We start from the raw sequence: 13068 nt of genomic DNA, 5'->3' as shown, positions 1-13068 counted from the left end.
GGTGCATCCTGTTCACCTGCGGCCATGACGCAAACGAGGAAAGAGGGAGAGAGAGAAAAAAAGAGAGATCACGGATCAAAGTCATTTTGGGTGAAGTGGAGTCCAGAAAAATATGTAATTATTTTCTGTTAGTAGTGGTGTGACTGGGACAGGTCAAAGGCTGGAGGGAAGAAACAGATGTAGTGAATTAAGTAGGCCTATCCTTGGTTGATTAAAGAACCGTTTAAGAAGTAAGGCCAGAATAGTTCGATATGAAACATGAAAAAAAATAAAAATAAAAATACACACAACTCCAGAGCTACAGCAGCGATGGGAGGAGGAGGCTCTTCACAGCCTCAGCTGTAGAGGAACATGGTTGGATCAACACATGAAGTTATATAGGCAGGTTATATTGTTACAGAAGCACCAGCCGTCTGTCACAGCTCCATCCAAACCGGTGCCGACTGCGCTGCTGCGCAGGGTGAAGTGTGCGCCCACCGAGCGTATTGTAGCAACACAAATACGTTTTTTCCGGTTTTATATCAGATTATTATCATCATAAAATGGAGCCTTGCCGTGTTTGTGCGTGTCCGATCCCTAAAACGTCTCTCTCTCCAAATATTTCTAATTGTTTGTCATGTTTAAATTACGTGTTTCAAAGGCGTCGGCGTATTTTGAACATGAGAGAGAGTAATACGGATTAAAATTGTAATTTTCAACAGTGACGAGCAGTATTTATTTGCATTCCTACATTTACACAAGCGCTACACACAGTCCGGAGCAGGTGTAGATTTTGTGAGTAGCTACGAAAAAATCAGCACTACTAAAAGATTGATGAATGCGGAAATCCACGTAAATTTGCGCTGCTCAGGGTAGGTGCTGTTCCATTCATGTTTATAGTATCTGGACCCTCACAGACTCTCACACTCAGTCACTTTACAGCTGACAAAGAGAGAGGGAGTGATGCTGCCTGTCGCTCAGGTGGAGCTGTGACGGAGCTGTGTGTTGATGCTGTGTGTGTGTGTGTGTGTGTGTGTGTGTGTGTGTGTGTGTGTGTGTTGATGCTGTGTGTGTGTGTGTGTGTGTGTGTGTGTGTGTGTGTGTGTGTGTGTGTGTGTGTGTGTGTGTGTGTGTGTGTGTGCGTGTGTGTGTGTGTGTGTGTGTGTGTGTGTGTGTGTGTGTGTTGATGCTGTGTGTGTGTGTGTGTGTGTGTGTGTGTGTGTGTGTGTGTGTGTGTGTGTGTGTGTGTGTGTGTGTGTGTGTGTGTGTGTGTGTTGATGCTGTGTGTGTGTGTGTGTGTGTGTGTGTGTGTGTGTGTGTGTGTGTGTGTGTGTGTGTGTGACAGTAACATCTCGGCAGACGACATGCTCTACACGGAGACGGACCTGGAGGACAGCATGGAGAAGATCGAGACCATCAACTTCCACGAGGTGAAGGAAGTGGCCGGCATCAAGTTCTGGTGTTACCACGCCGGACACGTGCTGGGCGCCGCCATGTTCATGATCGAGATCGCCGGCGTCAAGGTAACGGACGCTCACCGCCACTCACATGACTCAGCTGTTCAACCCTCTGTTGGTGTTTTGTTTTTTGCTTTTTTACTTTATTTTGCAAATAAATCGATGTACAAACCAATAAGGCAAATAGTAAACTTGTAAATATAAATAAATACAAAACATAAGATATAAGAGCATGAAATAAAATAAACAAACATCAAATAAACAAGACAAAGAAAAGAAAGTATGTACAGTAAAGTAAATAAATTAGAAAAATTAAACATTTCAATCAATAATCGATGTGACCAGATCAATAAACTGAGTCTGACAAACAGGAAATCAGAAGTAAGGCTTCTAAAACATGCAGCATCCCTTCAAAATAAAAGCATGGAAATACAAATCCTTTTAAAAAAAGAAACTGTTTTTAACACCGTGTTGTCCTGCACTTTATCGTCATCATGTCTAAATGGAAGCGCATATTGATAAGTAATTTCATCAACTCACAAAAAATATTTCCCAGAATGCACCTCTTCACCTAAACTTCATTATCACATAATATCACATTATGCAAATTATAAACATATGAATCGCAGTGATTCACTCTCTCTGCTGCGACAAAGAACAGATGTTATTATGATTTATTTATCTTAGTTGGAGCAGAAACAGTGAAGATTAAAACGCAGCTGTGTTTTGATTAAAAAGTGATTGATTGAAAATCCTAATCAATAATCACAGACTTCAGGCTCCAGAGTCAATTTCTCTTCATTTGATGAGCAAAATAAACTGTTTAAAGACGTCGCCTCGGGCTTTAAGTTGAAGGATGGTTTTATAATTTTAACATTTTGTTGAATAATCCAATTAATAATAAACAAATGTATACTTTTAGATCATTTTATTCATTTGTATGTTGTGTTAATCCTATATATGCTGGTGTTGATGTATAATTAATTCAAATATCATGACAAGGAGAGTTTGAAGGTGATCCGTGACTAAATCTGAAGTTAATTCCCATCTACTGATTACCTTGTTTTAACCAGTCAACAGGCCTCCTGAGGTGTGTGTATATTAACCTACACCTGAAATACACAGCATCATAAAATATGCATGCACTTAAACTTTTATATGAAATAACAGGGTATCCACGGGGTCTTAAAAAGTCTAAAATTTGAAAATCTAAATTTTAGGCCTTAAAATGTCTTAAATTTGTTGAATTATTGTGTTCAAGTCTTAAATAATTTTAGACAGGTCTTAAATTTTCTTATGCCCACCATGGACGAGCATTTCACTCGCATTTGCCCCTAAAAAAAAATACATGTGTGAACCAGGAAAATCACAAAAAGAAAGAGCACAACCTGCGATTGGTCAAAAACTACAAATCCCACAATTCTCTGGCCTCAACAATAACAGTAGTTAGTGTAAGTAAGGGAGAGTGGAGCTGTCGGTGAAAAGAGGAAACAACGCCACGTCTGGTCCTGTTCTATGTTGTTCGTTCACACCGTCACCGTTTATTCGTTACGTCCGCGGTGTAAAAGGCCGTGACGCAAAGACGCGATTAGGCGCGAGACGCGATTAGGCGCGCGACGCGGTAGACGCGACTTTTTTTTTTTGCGACGCAATACACCCGATTTGTTTTGGGCGACGGGACCTTCGCGTCTTCGTCTATTTCAACGCTTTTTTTTCGCTCGAGTTGTGACGCGCGACCAAACGCGAGATACGCGGTTTGACGCTCTTTTTGACTCGTGTCAAAAAAAAATTCACGAGCCCGCCAACAACTTTTTTTTTTTTCAAAGGAGGTTCAACTGGACTTAGTTATTTGTCTAGGAAGACGTTTCACCTCTCATCCAAGAGGCTTCATCAGTTCATGTAGCATCTGACCAGGCTGGGACTGGTCCAACTAACTGGTCTGGAGACTCAGTATAAGTCCAGTTGCTTTCGATTTAACCTCCTTTGAAATACTATGACCTGGACAAATGAGAATATGCACAGGCCTACAACAACATTTCTGCTCTCATCGACCATGGTTGAGGTCACAACGCTGCTCTGTAGCTGCTCTGGAAGTCCGAGACACTGAGGCCAAACGCCGTCGCTTCTGATCCATGTCGGCGAGTTCCGGGCTGATGAGCTACAGAGACTTTAGAGTCAAAGGAGCAGTGCGTCGCTGTGTCGGACTGTTTGGATTTAATGAAGAAGCTGCACAGAGTCAGGTGAGCAGAAGCTGCCCCCCCCCCCCCTCACCGTGGAGCCGCTGCTGTCTCACAGCCGCCACCGACCCCTAGAATAAAACACCACCGACCCCTAGCGTGACGCACAGTATACTGTTATGAGACACATTATGCATCCCAACTGTCTTTTTTTTTAGAGGATTTTTTTTTTTAACCAAGAATGCGAAAAATCATGATCCAGGGGCCAAAATTCGAAACAAATATATTTTTAATCATAATTCTCATTATTCTCCTGATGTCGGTTTAATGTAAACAGATTGAGCTGATACGCGAGAGTAATGTGACAGCGGGGCAGTGCTGCAGCTGCTGTGCTGTGATGGACCTGATCAGACTGGTGGTGGTCCACAGTCAATCAGTCCCAGATCCTCCACCGTCAGCAGATCCCCCGAAAGCCCCCGCAAATAATACATCGACAAGAAGTTAAGTGGCAAGTTGCACCTTTTCGTCGGCTTATTATTTGCGGATTTTTTTTTTTATAGCCTATATAACGTCACTGCAACATGCGGCTCTCAGTGCTTGTCGGTGTTGTGTCTATAAATTGTGAAATAACTTTTCCTCAATAGAAATATGAGACGTGGTCGATAGGTTTCATTCATCCATGTTTTGGCAGACAATACAAATAACCAATGATAATGAGATTTCCACCGCGTCGAACCAATCATGTGGCTGGAATAGAGCCAGTCAACAGTAACATGTGCATTTGTTTGGGTTGCTGCAGATGTGCACATCAGCTGACACCGCCAGAGAGAGACACATAACAGCCGCTTCAAGGAGACTAGCGGACTTTTTTTTTTTTTTAATAGCCTCTTCATTCATCTTGGGCGGGGGGCGGTGCGCCGTCTTATAATGTTACAGAAAACCCTGCATTATGTTTTTTACAACTCGTGTTCCTACACTATAGAGACAACTTGCTGTTGGCTCTATATTTCAAGAAACTTGTTTTCTGTTTAAAAGGCACAATTCACCCATCTTTTAACCGGGTAGTTACGTCTCCAGTCTGTCGAGCGGGCGAGCGCACAGCTGATGTGCTTCCATGACAACAGACGCACGGATTCAGTGTGGACAGAGAGCGTCAGATGTGACGCGATTGTCGGACGCTCGTTCGCGTCGCATCCAGTTAGGACACGGTGTGAGCAGCCACATCCACTGCGCTCTGGATCAGCTGATCGGTGCTCAGGTGACGTTAGATCTTCACTTTTTTAAACTCATACAAAGTGCAGCCAAACAGCAGGCTGAAGAGAGAGGACCAGCAGCAGCAGCAGCAGCTCTGACAGCTCCTCTGTGGCGCTGCAGACAGGCTGCAGGTGAGCTGGCCTGAGAGCAGAGTGCCGTCTCTTTTTTTTTTTTTTTTTTTAGCAGCCTTTGTTACAGATAGGCTACATGTCCATGTGCATGTGCATGAGAACTGATTTTGAATCGAAGAGACACCCAAATATTCACATCCTTCAGTCCAGGCTTTTGAAAAGAGAGTAGCCTATAAAATCAGCTTCATGTAGCAGTTTACTTTAAAATGGTTCGAATATATTGCTGCTGAATAAATCTGAAACATGTGATGTGCATTTTTTGGGGGAAATATGGCTTCTGATATAATAGTCTGTAGACATCATCATCATTCAACGTTTTCACATGGTCTGGTGTTAATAAAGCAAACTAAAAATCGCAAAAAGAAAATCAAGAATCGGTTGAATCGAAAATCGATTTTGAATCGAATCGTGACCCTAAAAGTCGGAATCGAATCGTGAGCCACCCAAAGATTCACATCCCTAGTACAGAGACCTGCCACAGTGTCATGGTGCATTAATATAAACTTCAACCTCAGAGCTGTCAGTCCTCAGACTGTCCTGACTGTCCCTGAACATCACACAGGGATGCAAACAGCGCGCCGAAAAGCGAAACTCGCTTTTTTCATGACCAATTGACCCTTCGCCAACTCCTCCCACAAACGGCTATTGTCCAATCCTACGTTAGCAACCGTAACTATAGGCCTGGCAAGCTTTCCGCAGTGAGTCATTACGTTTGCTTTTGTGGACACATTTTGAGACTAGGACGAAAAACATTTGTTTGTAGAGAAGGATGTTGTTGCTGCTGCTGCTACTACGGCGGCGGCGGCGGCGGCAGAAGCAATATAGAGATGTTCAGATATGAGCGGACTTTTTTTTTCGACTTGAGCAAGTGTAGAAATGGGGAAAACCATATGTTCACCTCCGAAATGACAGCTGTACTTTTAGGGCTTTTACCTGGGCTTTTAGGGCTTTTACCTGGGCTTTTAGGGCTTTTACCTGGGCTTTTAGGGCTTTTACCTGGGCTTTTAGGCGAGGGATCCTCTAGGCAGGGACTGCTTTCACTGACTGATACAGTGGTGGGAGAAAACAAAACAGCAGCGAAAACTGTATGTGGTTCACAATCGCCCAAAAACTTAGAGTTTGACAACGTTTCATGACCAGTGAGATGACCTAAGTCTTGGTGGGTTGATAGACGGTAAAATTACCGGTCCTTACTGCTGCTCTGTACATTGTCCAGTCGTGTCGTTGAACAGATGTTTTATCCTCCTGCGCGAGTCACGTCACTGAAAACTATGAATGATCTTTGTGACTTCTTCTCTCTATTATCTCAGAACAGTTTATCCAGAAATTTGCTGATATTTCCTTTGAAATCGATACCAAATACTGCCAGGAGCATGGCTGGGAGTGAAAGCTTGCCCGGCGTAGCAACAGTAACCAAGGGGGCGGGGCTTACGCGAAGGGTCAATTAGGTGACTTGTGTGAATCGTTCAGATCCGAAGAGTTTTTGTTTTGAGGGGGGGGGGGTCTCAGCGTCTCAGCTGGGGTCAGTAAAATGTTTTTCTAACAGGCTGACAGTGACAATCACGTGAGGCGAACTCATTCATGGTCTCTGATTATACTGATAACAGCCGTCCTCCAATGTAGACGCGCGACATGCACCCACGTTACCCAAAGCGGTGACGCCGTTTTTTCCCCCCGTGCACGTCCGCGGCGCACAGCTCCACGGACGTGCACGGTTCCCTACGTTGCTGTGTCAGGCAGGTGTTTCCATGGAGCTCTGCCCCGTTTCAGAGGTGAAGGAAGCCCTGAGTGGAAAGACGTCGCCTCCGCCATGTAGAATGTGTTCAATTAAAGTGAAACTAACACATTATATAGGCCTATATGTCCATTACACACTGAATGGGATGTTAAATCCCATGTCTTTATTTATTCAGTTTATTTTAATAGTAATAATTATGACTAACATTCAGTGAAGACCTAAAAATCAGTATCTCCAAAATTGAAATATTGCAATGGTTTTTATTTTTTTAAAGCATTTTTAATATAGAAATGTTGGCCTTCTGAAAACTGTCCATCTATATGCACTCAATACTTGGTTGGGGTTGAACTACTGGAAATTGACTTTTCTGTGATATTGTTAATGGTGAGCCCCCCCCCCCCCCCCGCCAGACAATACCTCTCTTTTTTGGTCCTGACCCGTTTGCATCCCTGTGTGTGTGTGTGTGTGTGTGTGTGTGTGTGTGTGTAGTTGTTGTACACAGGAGACTTCTCCCGTCAGGAGGACAGACACTTGATGGCGGCGGAGATCCCCAGCGTCAAACCAGACATCCTCATCACCGTGAGTGGAGCCGTTCAACCTGTTCAATCTTTATTTAAACACAGAGCACAGACACTTAACATTGAACCTGTGTGTGTGTGTGTGTGTGTGTGTGTGTGTGTGTGTGTGTGTGTGTGTGTGTGTGTGTGTGTGTGTGTGTGTGTGTGTGTGTGTGTGTGTGTGTAGTTGTTGTACACAGGAGACTTCTCCCGTCAGGAGGACAGACACTTGATGGCGGCGGAGATCCCCAGCGTCAAACCAGACATCCTCATCACCGTGAGTGGAAGCATTCAAACCGTTCAAACTTTATTTAAACACAGAGCACAGACACTTAACATTGAACCTGTGTGTGTTTGTTGTGTGTGTGTGTGTGTGTGTGTGTGTGTGTTTGTTGTGTGTGTGTGTGTGTGTCAGGAGTCGACCTACGGGACTCACATCCACGAGAAGCGGGAGGAGCGAGAGGCTCGGTTCTGCAACACGGTCCACGACATCGTCAACAGAGAAGGTCGATGTCTGATCCCCGTGTTCGCTCTGGGCCGAGCGCAGGAGCTGCTGCTCATCCTCGGTGAGACCACGGCAACAACGACGCCATGACGACGCACGGCGACCTAAGAGTGGCGCTTTCCCTTCAGCTGAGGGAAAAATAAATTCAGGCTTCAAGTTTTATTTACAAGATTAAACTAAGGGACGTGTTTCTGTCTATGGATCACACCGAAACATTTTCATTCACCATACACACTCGTTAAAGCCCCAGTGTGTAACTTATTTGGCTTTTTAGTAGCAAAAATCTAATATTGCTTTCATAAATACGTATTTCACTGAAGTCGAATCACACCCGCATACAAATGAAAGCTTTCTCGTACCTTAGAATGAGTTGTTACAAGTCGTTACAAACACATAAGTGGGCGACGCACCGAACCGAGGCGGCCATGTTGCATCGTGACCGTAGGTAACCACGGAAACTCAGCAGAGCTGTCGGCTCGGCCTGTTAAAACTGTCACCACTGTGCAGGGCCGTTGCTAGGAATTCTGGGCCCCCTTAAAGAATACTAAAGTGGGCCCCTCCCCCTAACTTTTCCAGTTTTTTTTCTTAGACTACGTATGTATTATCATTTTTTATTTAGCCTAGTAGCCTACCTTGTTTTGATGCTAATGCAACATTACACTGCAAAAACCCAAGTATCTTACCAAGAATATTTGTCTTATTTCTAGTCAAAATGTAATTTCTAGTCAAAACAAATATCATTATACCTAAAATAAGACTCAGAATATTAAAAGTAGCTTGTTTTTAGACACTTTTTACTTCTTTCAAGCATATTTTCACTTGGAATAAGTAGAAAAAATATAATAGTGGAACAAGTTTTTCTTCCTTATTACAAGCACAAAAAACTTGCTTTCACTGGCAGATTTTTCTACTTATTTCAAGTGAAAATTAGTTTGAAACAAGTGAAAATTATCTAAAAATAAGTAAATCTTTAGGTGATGAGTCTTATTTAAAGTGGAAAGAGATTAGTTTTGACTAGAAATTAGACATTTTGACAAGAAATAAGACAAATATTCTTGGAAGGATGTTGAGTTTTTACAGTGTACTATGAGTATTAGTCAGGGTCTTACACAGAATAAATCAGTCATACAAAGATTATTCTACTGGGGTTTTTTATGGGCCCCACTGGGCGCTGGGCCCCTAGAATTATCATCACCTTTCTCCCCTATACAACGGCCCTGCCACTGTGTAGTGTGAGGAAGGACGGACGCACTGGTGTTGCATTCAGGTGCAGTCAGGCAGACGGCCGTCGGCAAACCAACCGGATGTCATTTTACTCGACGAGAGAAAGACGGTAAAACGTGGGTCGGGTAAACAATACCACATCACCATGACAACATATTGTCACGGCTGTATTGTTTTGCCTCGTGCTGGCGGACCACTTGTTTACATAGACGCTTGTTTATCCTGTTACATGCAGCGTCTGTTGTCTGTCTGACGTCTGCCCGATTTCACGTGAATGCAACATCAAGAATACGTTCAGATATGCAACCGCACCTCTAGATGGGGGGAATTCCTACATACTATACCTTTAAAGAGGAACTATGCAAGATTTTTACCTTAAAGGGATAGTTCAACATTTTGGCAAATTGGTCCATTGCCATAATCCCTATAGTCATAGCAGTAGGTTCGTTAACTTTATTTCTGTGTGTGTGTGTGTGTGTGTGTGTGGACCAGACGAGTACTGGCAGAACCACCCGGAGCTCCACGACATCCCGATCTTCTACGCTTCGTCTCTGGCCAGGAAGTGCATGGCCGTGTACCAGACCTACATCAACGCCATGAACGACAAGATCCGCAAGGCCATCAACATCAACAACCCCTTCGTCTTCAAGCACATCAGCAACCTGAAGGTTTGTTTTGTTTTGTTTTTGTTTTTACTTTTCTGTCCTGTTTTATTGTGTCGTCAGGTTTGTTCTGTCCTTTGTTTTCTGTTTTGTCTGTTTTGGTCAGTGTATTGTCAGTGTATACGTTGTGTATGCTCAGGGTTGCAAAGGGGCGGAAAATGTCCAGTTTTTTATTCCAAATTGGAAAATATCCATGGGAATTATGGGAAATTATGGGAAATTATGGGGATTAACTGGAAATTTGGGGTAATTTAAACCAACACTAAGGAACTTTCAACCTTCATAAAATATTTTCATAACTTTTGTGATGATACATCGACTTACAACGAGTTGAATGACACCTCTGTCATGGCCTGAGGGGGTCTGTATCTCTTTCTCTGGCACTAAGCAGCTTTGAGGAGCATGGTAGGAACCCTGCTCTCACTTAAGTTTCACTTTCACTTTTGCGAGTCACAACAAGGAGGGAGCAGGCAAAACGGCACTTTAGCAATGGATTATGTTTGTGTTTTCACTTTGAAATGATCCACTGGAAACAGAAACTTAGTTTTGATGTCTTCTGTTAATTTTAATGCAGGATATTTACAGGGCTTCACGCTAGTGTTCATGGGAAATGGAGTCTTCCTTCAGGCAAAACACTACCGCTTTGGTCCACAGGCGCCGCCAAACTCAACCAAAACTGAAAGTTCTTTAGTACTGCTTTAAACAAACTGTATCATATCCAAACATAAATGTAAATATTTTGTTTCGTCATAAGCAGACATCCATGCAAAATAACAATACAATTAAAAAACATGACATTTCCACAGATTTATTTGTGAGTAGAACTTTATTCTTGTATGAACAATCAGCTATTTTACTGAACAACAAAAACATGAATGTTGAGTAAAATATTACTAATTGCTTATTAAGGGCCAACCTTCAATTTTGTAAATTTTGGATTTATTCCCGTTTATTCCCATAGAAAGTTTCCGATATTACCCGATACCCGATATTTTGCAACCCTATGTATGCTATTGCCTGTTTCCATTGTCGTTGTCGTTTGTTTTCTGACGTGTGTGTGTGTGTGTGTGTGTGTGTGTGTGTGTGTGTGTGTGTGTGTCAGAGCATGGACCACTTCGACGACATCGGGCCCAGCGTGGTGATGGCGTCGCCCGGCATGATGCAGAGCGGTTTGTCCCGGGAGCTGTTTGAGAGCTGGTGCACGGACAAGAGGAACGGCGTCATCATCGCCGGCTACTGCGTGGAGGGGACGCTCGCCAAGGTGGGAATCGAACCTGCGACACCTCGGGTCCCTTCTGCAGTTTTTTTTAAATTTTTATTATCACAGGAAGTGAAACGTTTCCTCCACTGGTTTTAGAAATGTCAGGTCTGTGTTCACTTTTGGAGACAAGTTAAGAACAACAGAGAGTGAGAGAGTGAAATCAAATAAACAATCACAGCAATAAATAAAAATAGACAATAACAGCTGTAAAATTAGTTTGTCTGCCCCAAATGCATCTTTCTTTATTTATAACTTCTCCTTTAATCGGTATCTTATAGTTTGGTGATAATAACTGCGATGGCAAGAACAGCAACACAAATAACTCTGACTGAGAACAGTGTAATTGCTGAAACAAGATCTTTTACAGTGTGTGTATCTGAATAAAAACCAGAAATAAGACTCTTATTTAAATTATATTATTGATCGGCATCAATAGATATTCCCAGTATTGGATCAGTCCGGTCAGTTTTATTGATAATGTTGAGTTTAATGTGGCTACGTAACAAGAATCTGAATCTGTGACAGACTCCTGTGTTAACGACGTAGGACCGATCAGAAGAGTGTGTCGTGTTTAGGGATGGGTATCGAAAACCGGTTCCTCTTCGGAACCGGTTCCAACTTGGATCAATTCCTGGAATCGTGTGCGTGTCTGCTTTAACGATTCCCTTATCGATTCCGTTTGGTTCAGAAACTCGCGCATTAATTGATTAATGACGTTACGTAACGTTCCGTTAAAATCAATCTTCATTATAAATGAGGGTGCTTAGTGTTTATATCCACGTGTCACCGTTTGTTCTCCCAAAATAAAGTTAGTGGCGTGTCTGCGTGGAGCGGAGCTGCTGACAGATGCAGCTGACAGTGACGTTTCTTCATCACTAACCTGTGAGCCAGAGCCACCCTCCGGTCCTCCCTCCCTCACGCCGTGAGGACAGGTCAACGTCTCCTGAACAGGCTACATGTCTATTCTTTGTGTTTTTCTCTCTTCATTTCCAACCACCTCGTTTCAGGTTTTGCTCGTAGCCACGTGAAACGGTGCGCCGTGTGTCTTTTCTCTTGCGCGCTCTCTCTCTTTCGCTCGCTCACTCGCTCACTCCGCATAAAAACGAACGTTATGAAAACAATAACTAGTGAGAAGATACAGATGCATAAAAACTATGTAATGGAAACATTGTTAAATTCCTCCTGTGAGCACAGCTGCCCCACAGCCACAGTGGTCTAGTGTTAACCTGTCCAGGCAGGTCGGTCCTGTCTACTTTTTTAATGTCAGAGCCATTAATGCAGTGTTTTCAACCTTGGGGTTGGGACCCCATGTGGGGTCGCCTGGAATTCAAATGGGATCGCCTTAAATGTCTAGTAATTGATTAATTTTTTTTTTTTAACTAATTATTTTTCACAATCTTAAACAACTATATTCTTTATACATTCACTTTCTTGAATATAAATCAAGATAAAATAAAATGCAGCATATACAAATATCTGAGCTTGCTCATCTTGATTGAGGGTCACCAGAAATTTGTGATGTCAAAAGGGGTCATGAGCCAAAAAAGGTTGGGAACCACTGCATTAATGCAAACAAACCCATTTCTCTTTTATTCCCTCACCCAATGAGAATCGATAAGAGAATCGATAAGGAATCGAATCGATAAGCAATATCGATAATGGAATCGGAATCGCTAAATTCTTATCAATACCCATCCCTAGTCGTGTTGCGTTCAAGTGCCGCTGGGGTTTAATGAACTTTTAATAATATTTTTATATTATTTTAAATGATGAAACTTTTCACACAGGTTATTTAATGTACTGTGTGTAATGTGTGTGTGTGTGTGTGTGTGTGTGTGTGTGTGTGTGTGTGTGTGTGTGTGTGTGTGTGTGTGTGTGTGTGTGTGTGTGTGTGTGTGTGTGTGTGTTGCAGCACATCATGACGGAGCCTGATGAGATCGCCACCATGTCGGGACAGAAGCTTCCTCTCAAGATGTCGGTCGACTACATCTCCTTCTCCGCTCACACCGACTACCAGCAGACCAGCGAGTTCATCCGGGCGCTCAAACCGCCGCACGTGGTAAAAACAACACACACACACAGACACACACACTATTTAAATCCACACTATTTAATTAAATCCA

At 42.9% G+C, this 13068-nt stretch overlaps 1 protein-coding gene across 1 annotated transcript in view; it reads left to right on the top strand.

The window, feature by feature from the left end:
• Positions 1–367: 367 nt before the first annotated feature.
• LOC146960401 (cleavage and polyadenylation specificity factor subunit 3-like) overlaps positions 368–13068 on the top strand; it is a 28718-nt gene continuing 16017 nt past the window's right edge. Inside the window, exons 1-7 of the mRNA XM_085772402.1 lie at positions 368–372; positions 1325–1502; positions 7226–7315; positions 7709–7859; positions 9515–9690; positions 10787–10945; positions 12858–13004. Of these exons, the coding sequence (XP_085628528.1) occupies positions 368–372; positions 1325–1502; positions 7226–7315; positions 7709–7859; positions 9515–9690; positions 10787–10945; positions 12858–13004 (906 nt within the window). The remainder of the gene's footprint in view (positions 373–1324; positions 1503–7225; positions 7316–7708; positions 7860–9514; positions 9691–10786; positions 10946–12857; positions 13005–13068) is intronic.

The sequence above is a fragment of the Trachurus japonicus genome, unplaced genomic scaffold, assembly GCF_045865225.1.
Source record: "Trachurus japonicus isolate A0001 unplaced genomic scaffold, Traja_1.0 AP030414.1".
In the NCBI taxonomy this organism is placed as follows: Eukaryota; Metazoa; Chordata; class Actinopteri; order Carangiformes; family Carangidae; genus Trachurus; species Trachurus japonicus.
Note: the sequence above shows the minus strand (reverse complement) of the source record. Positions and strands in the feature narration are given on the sequence as shown.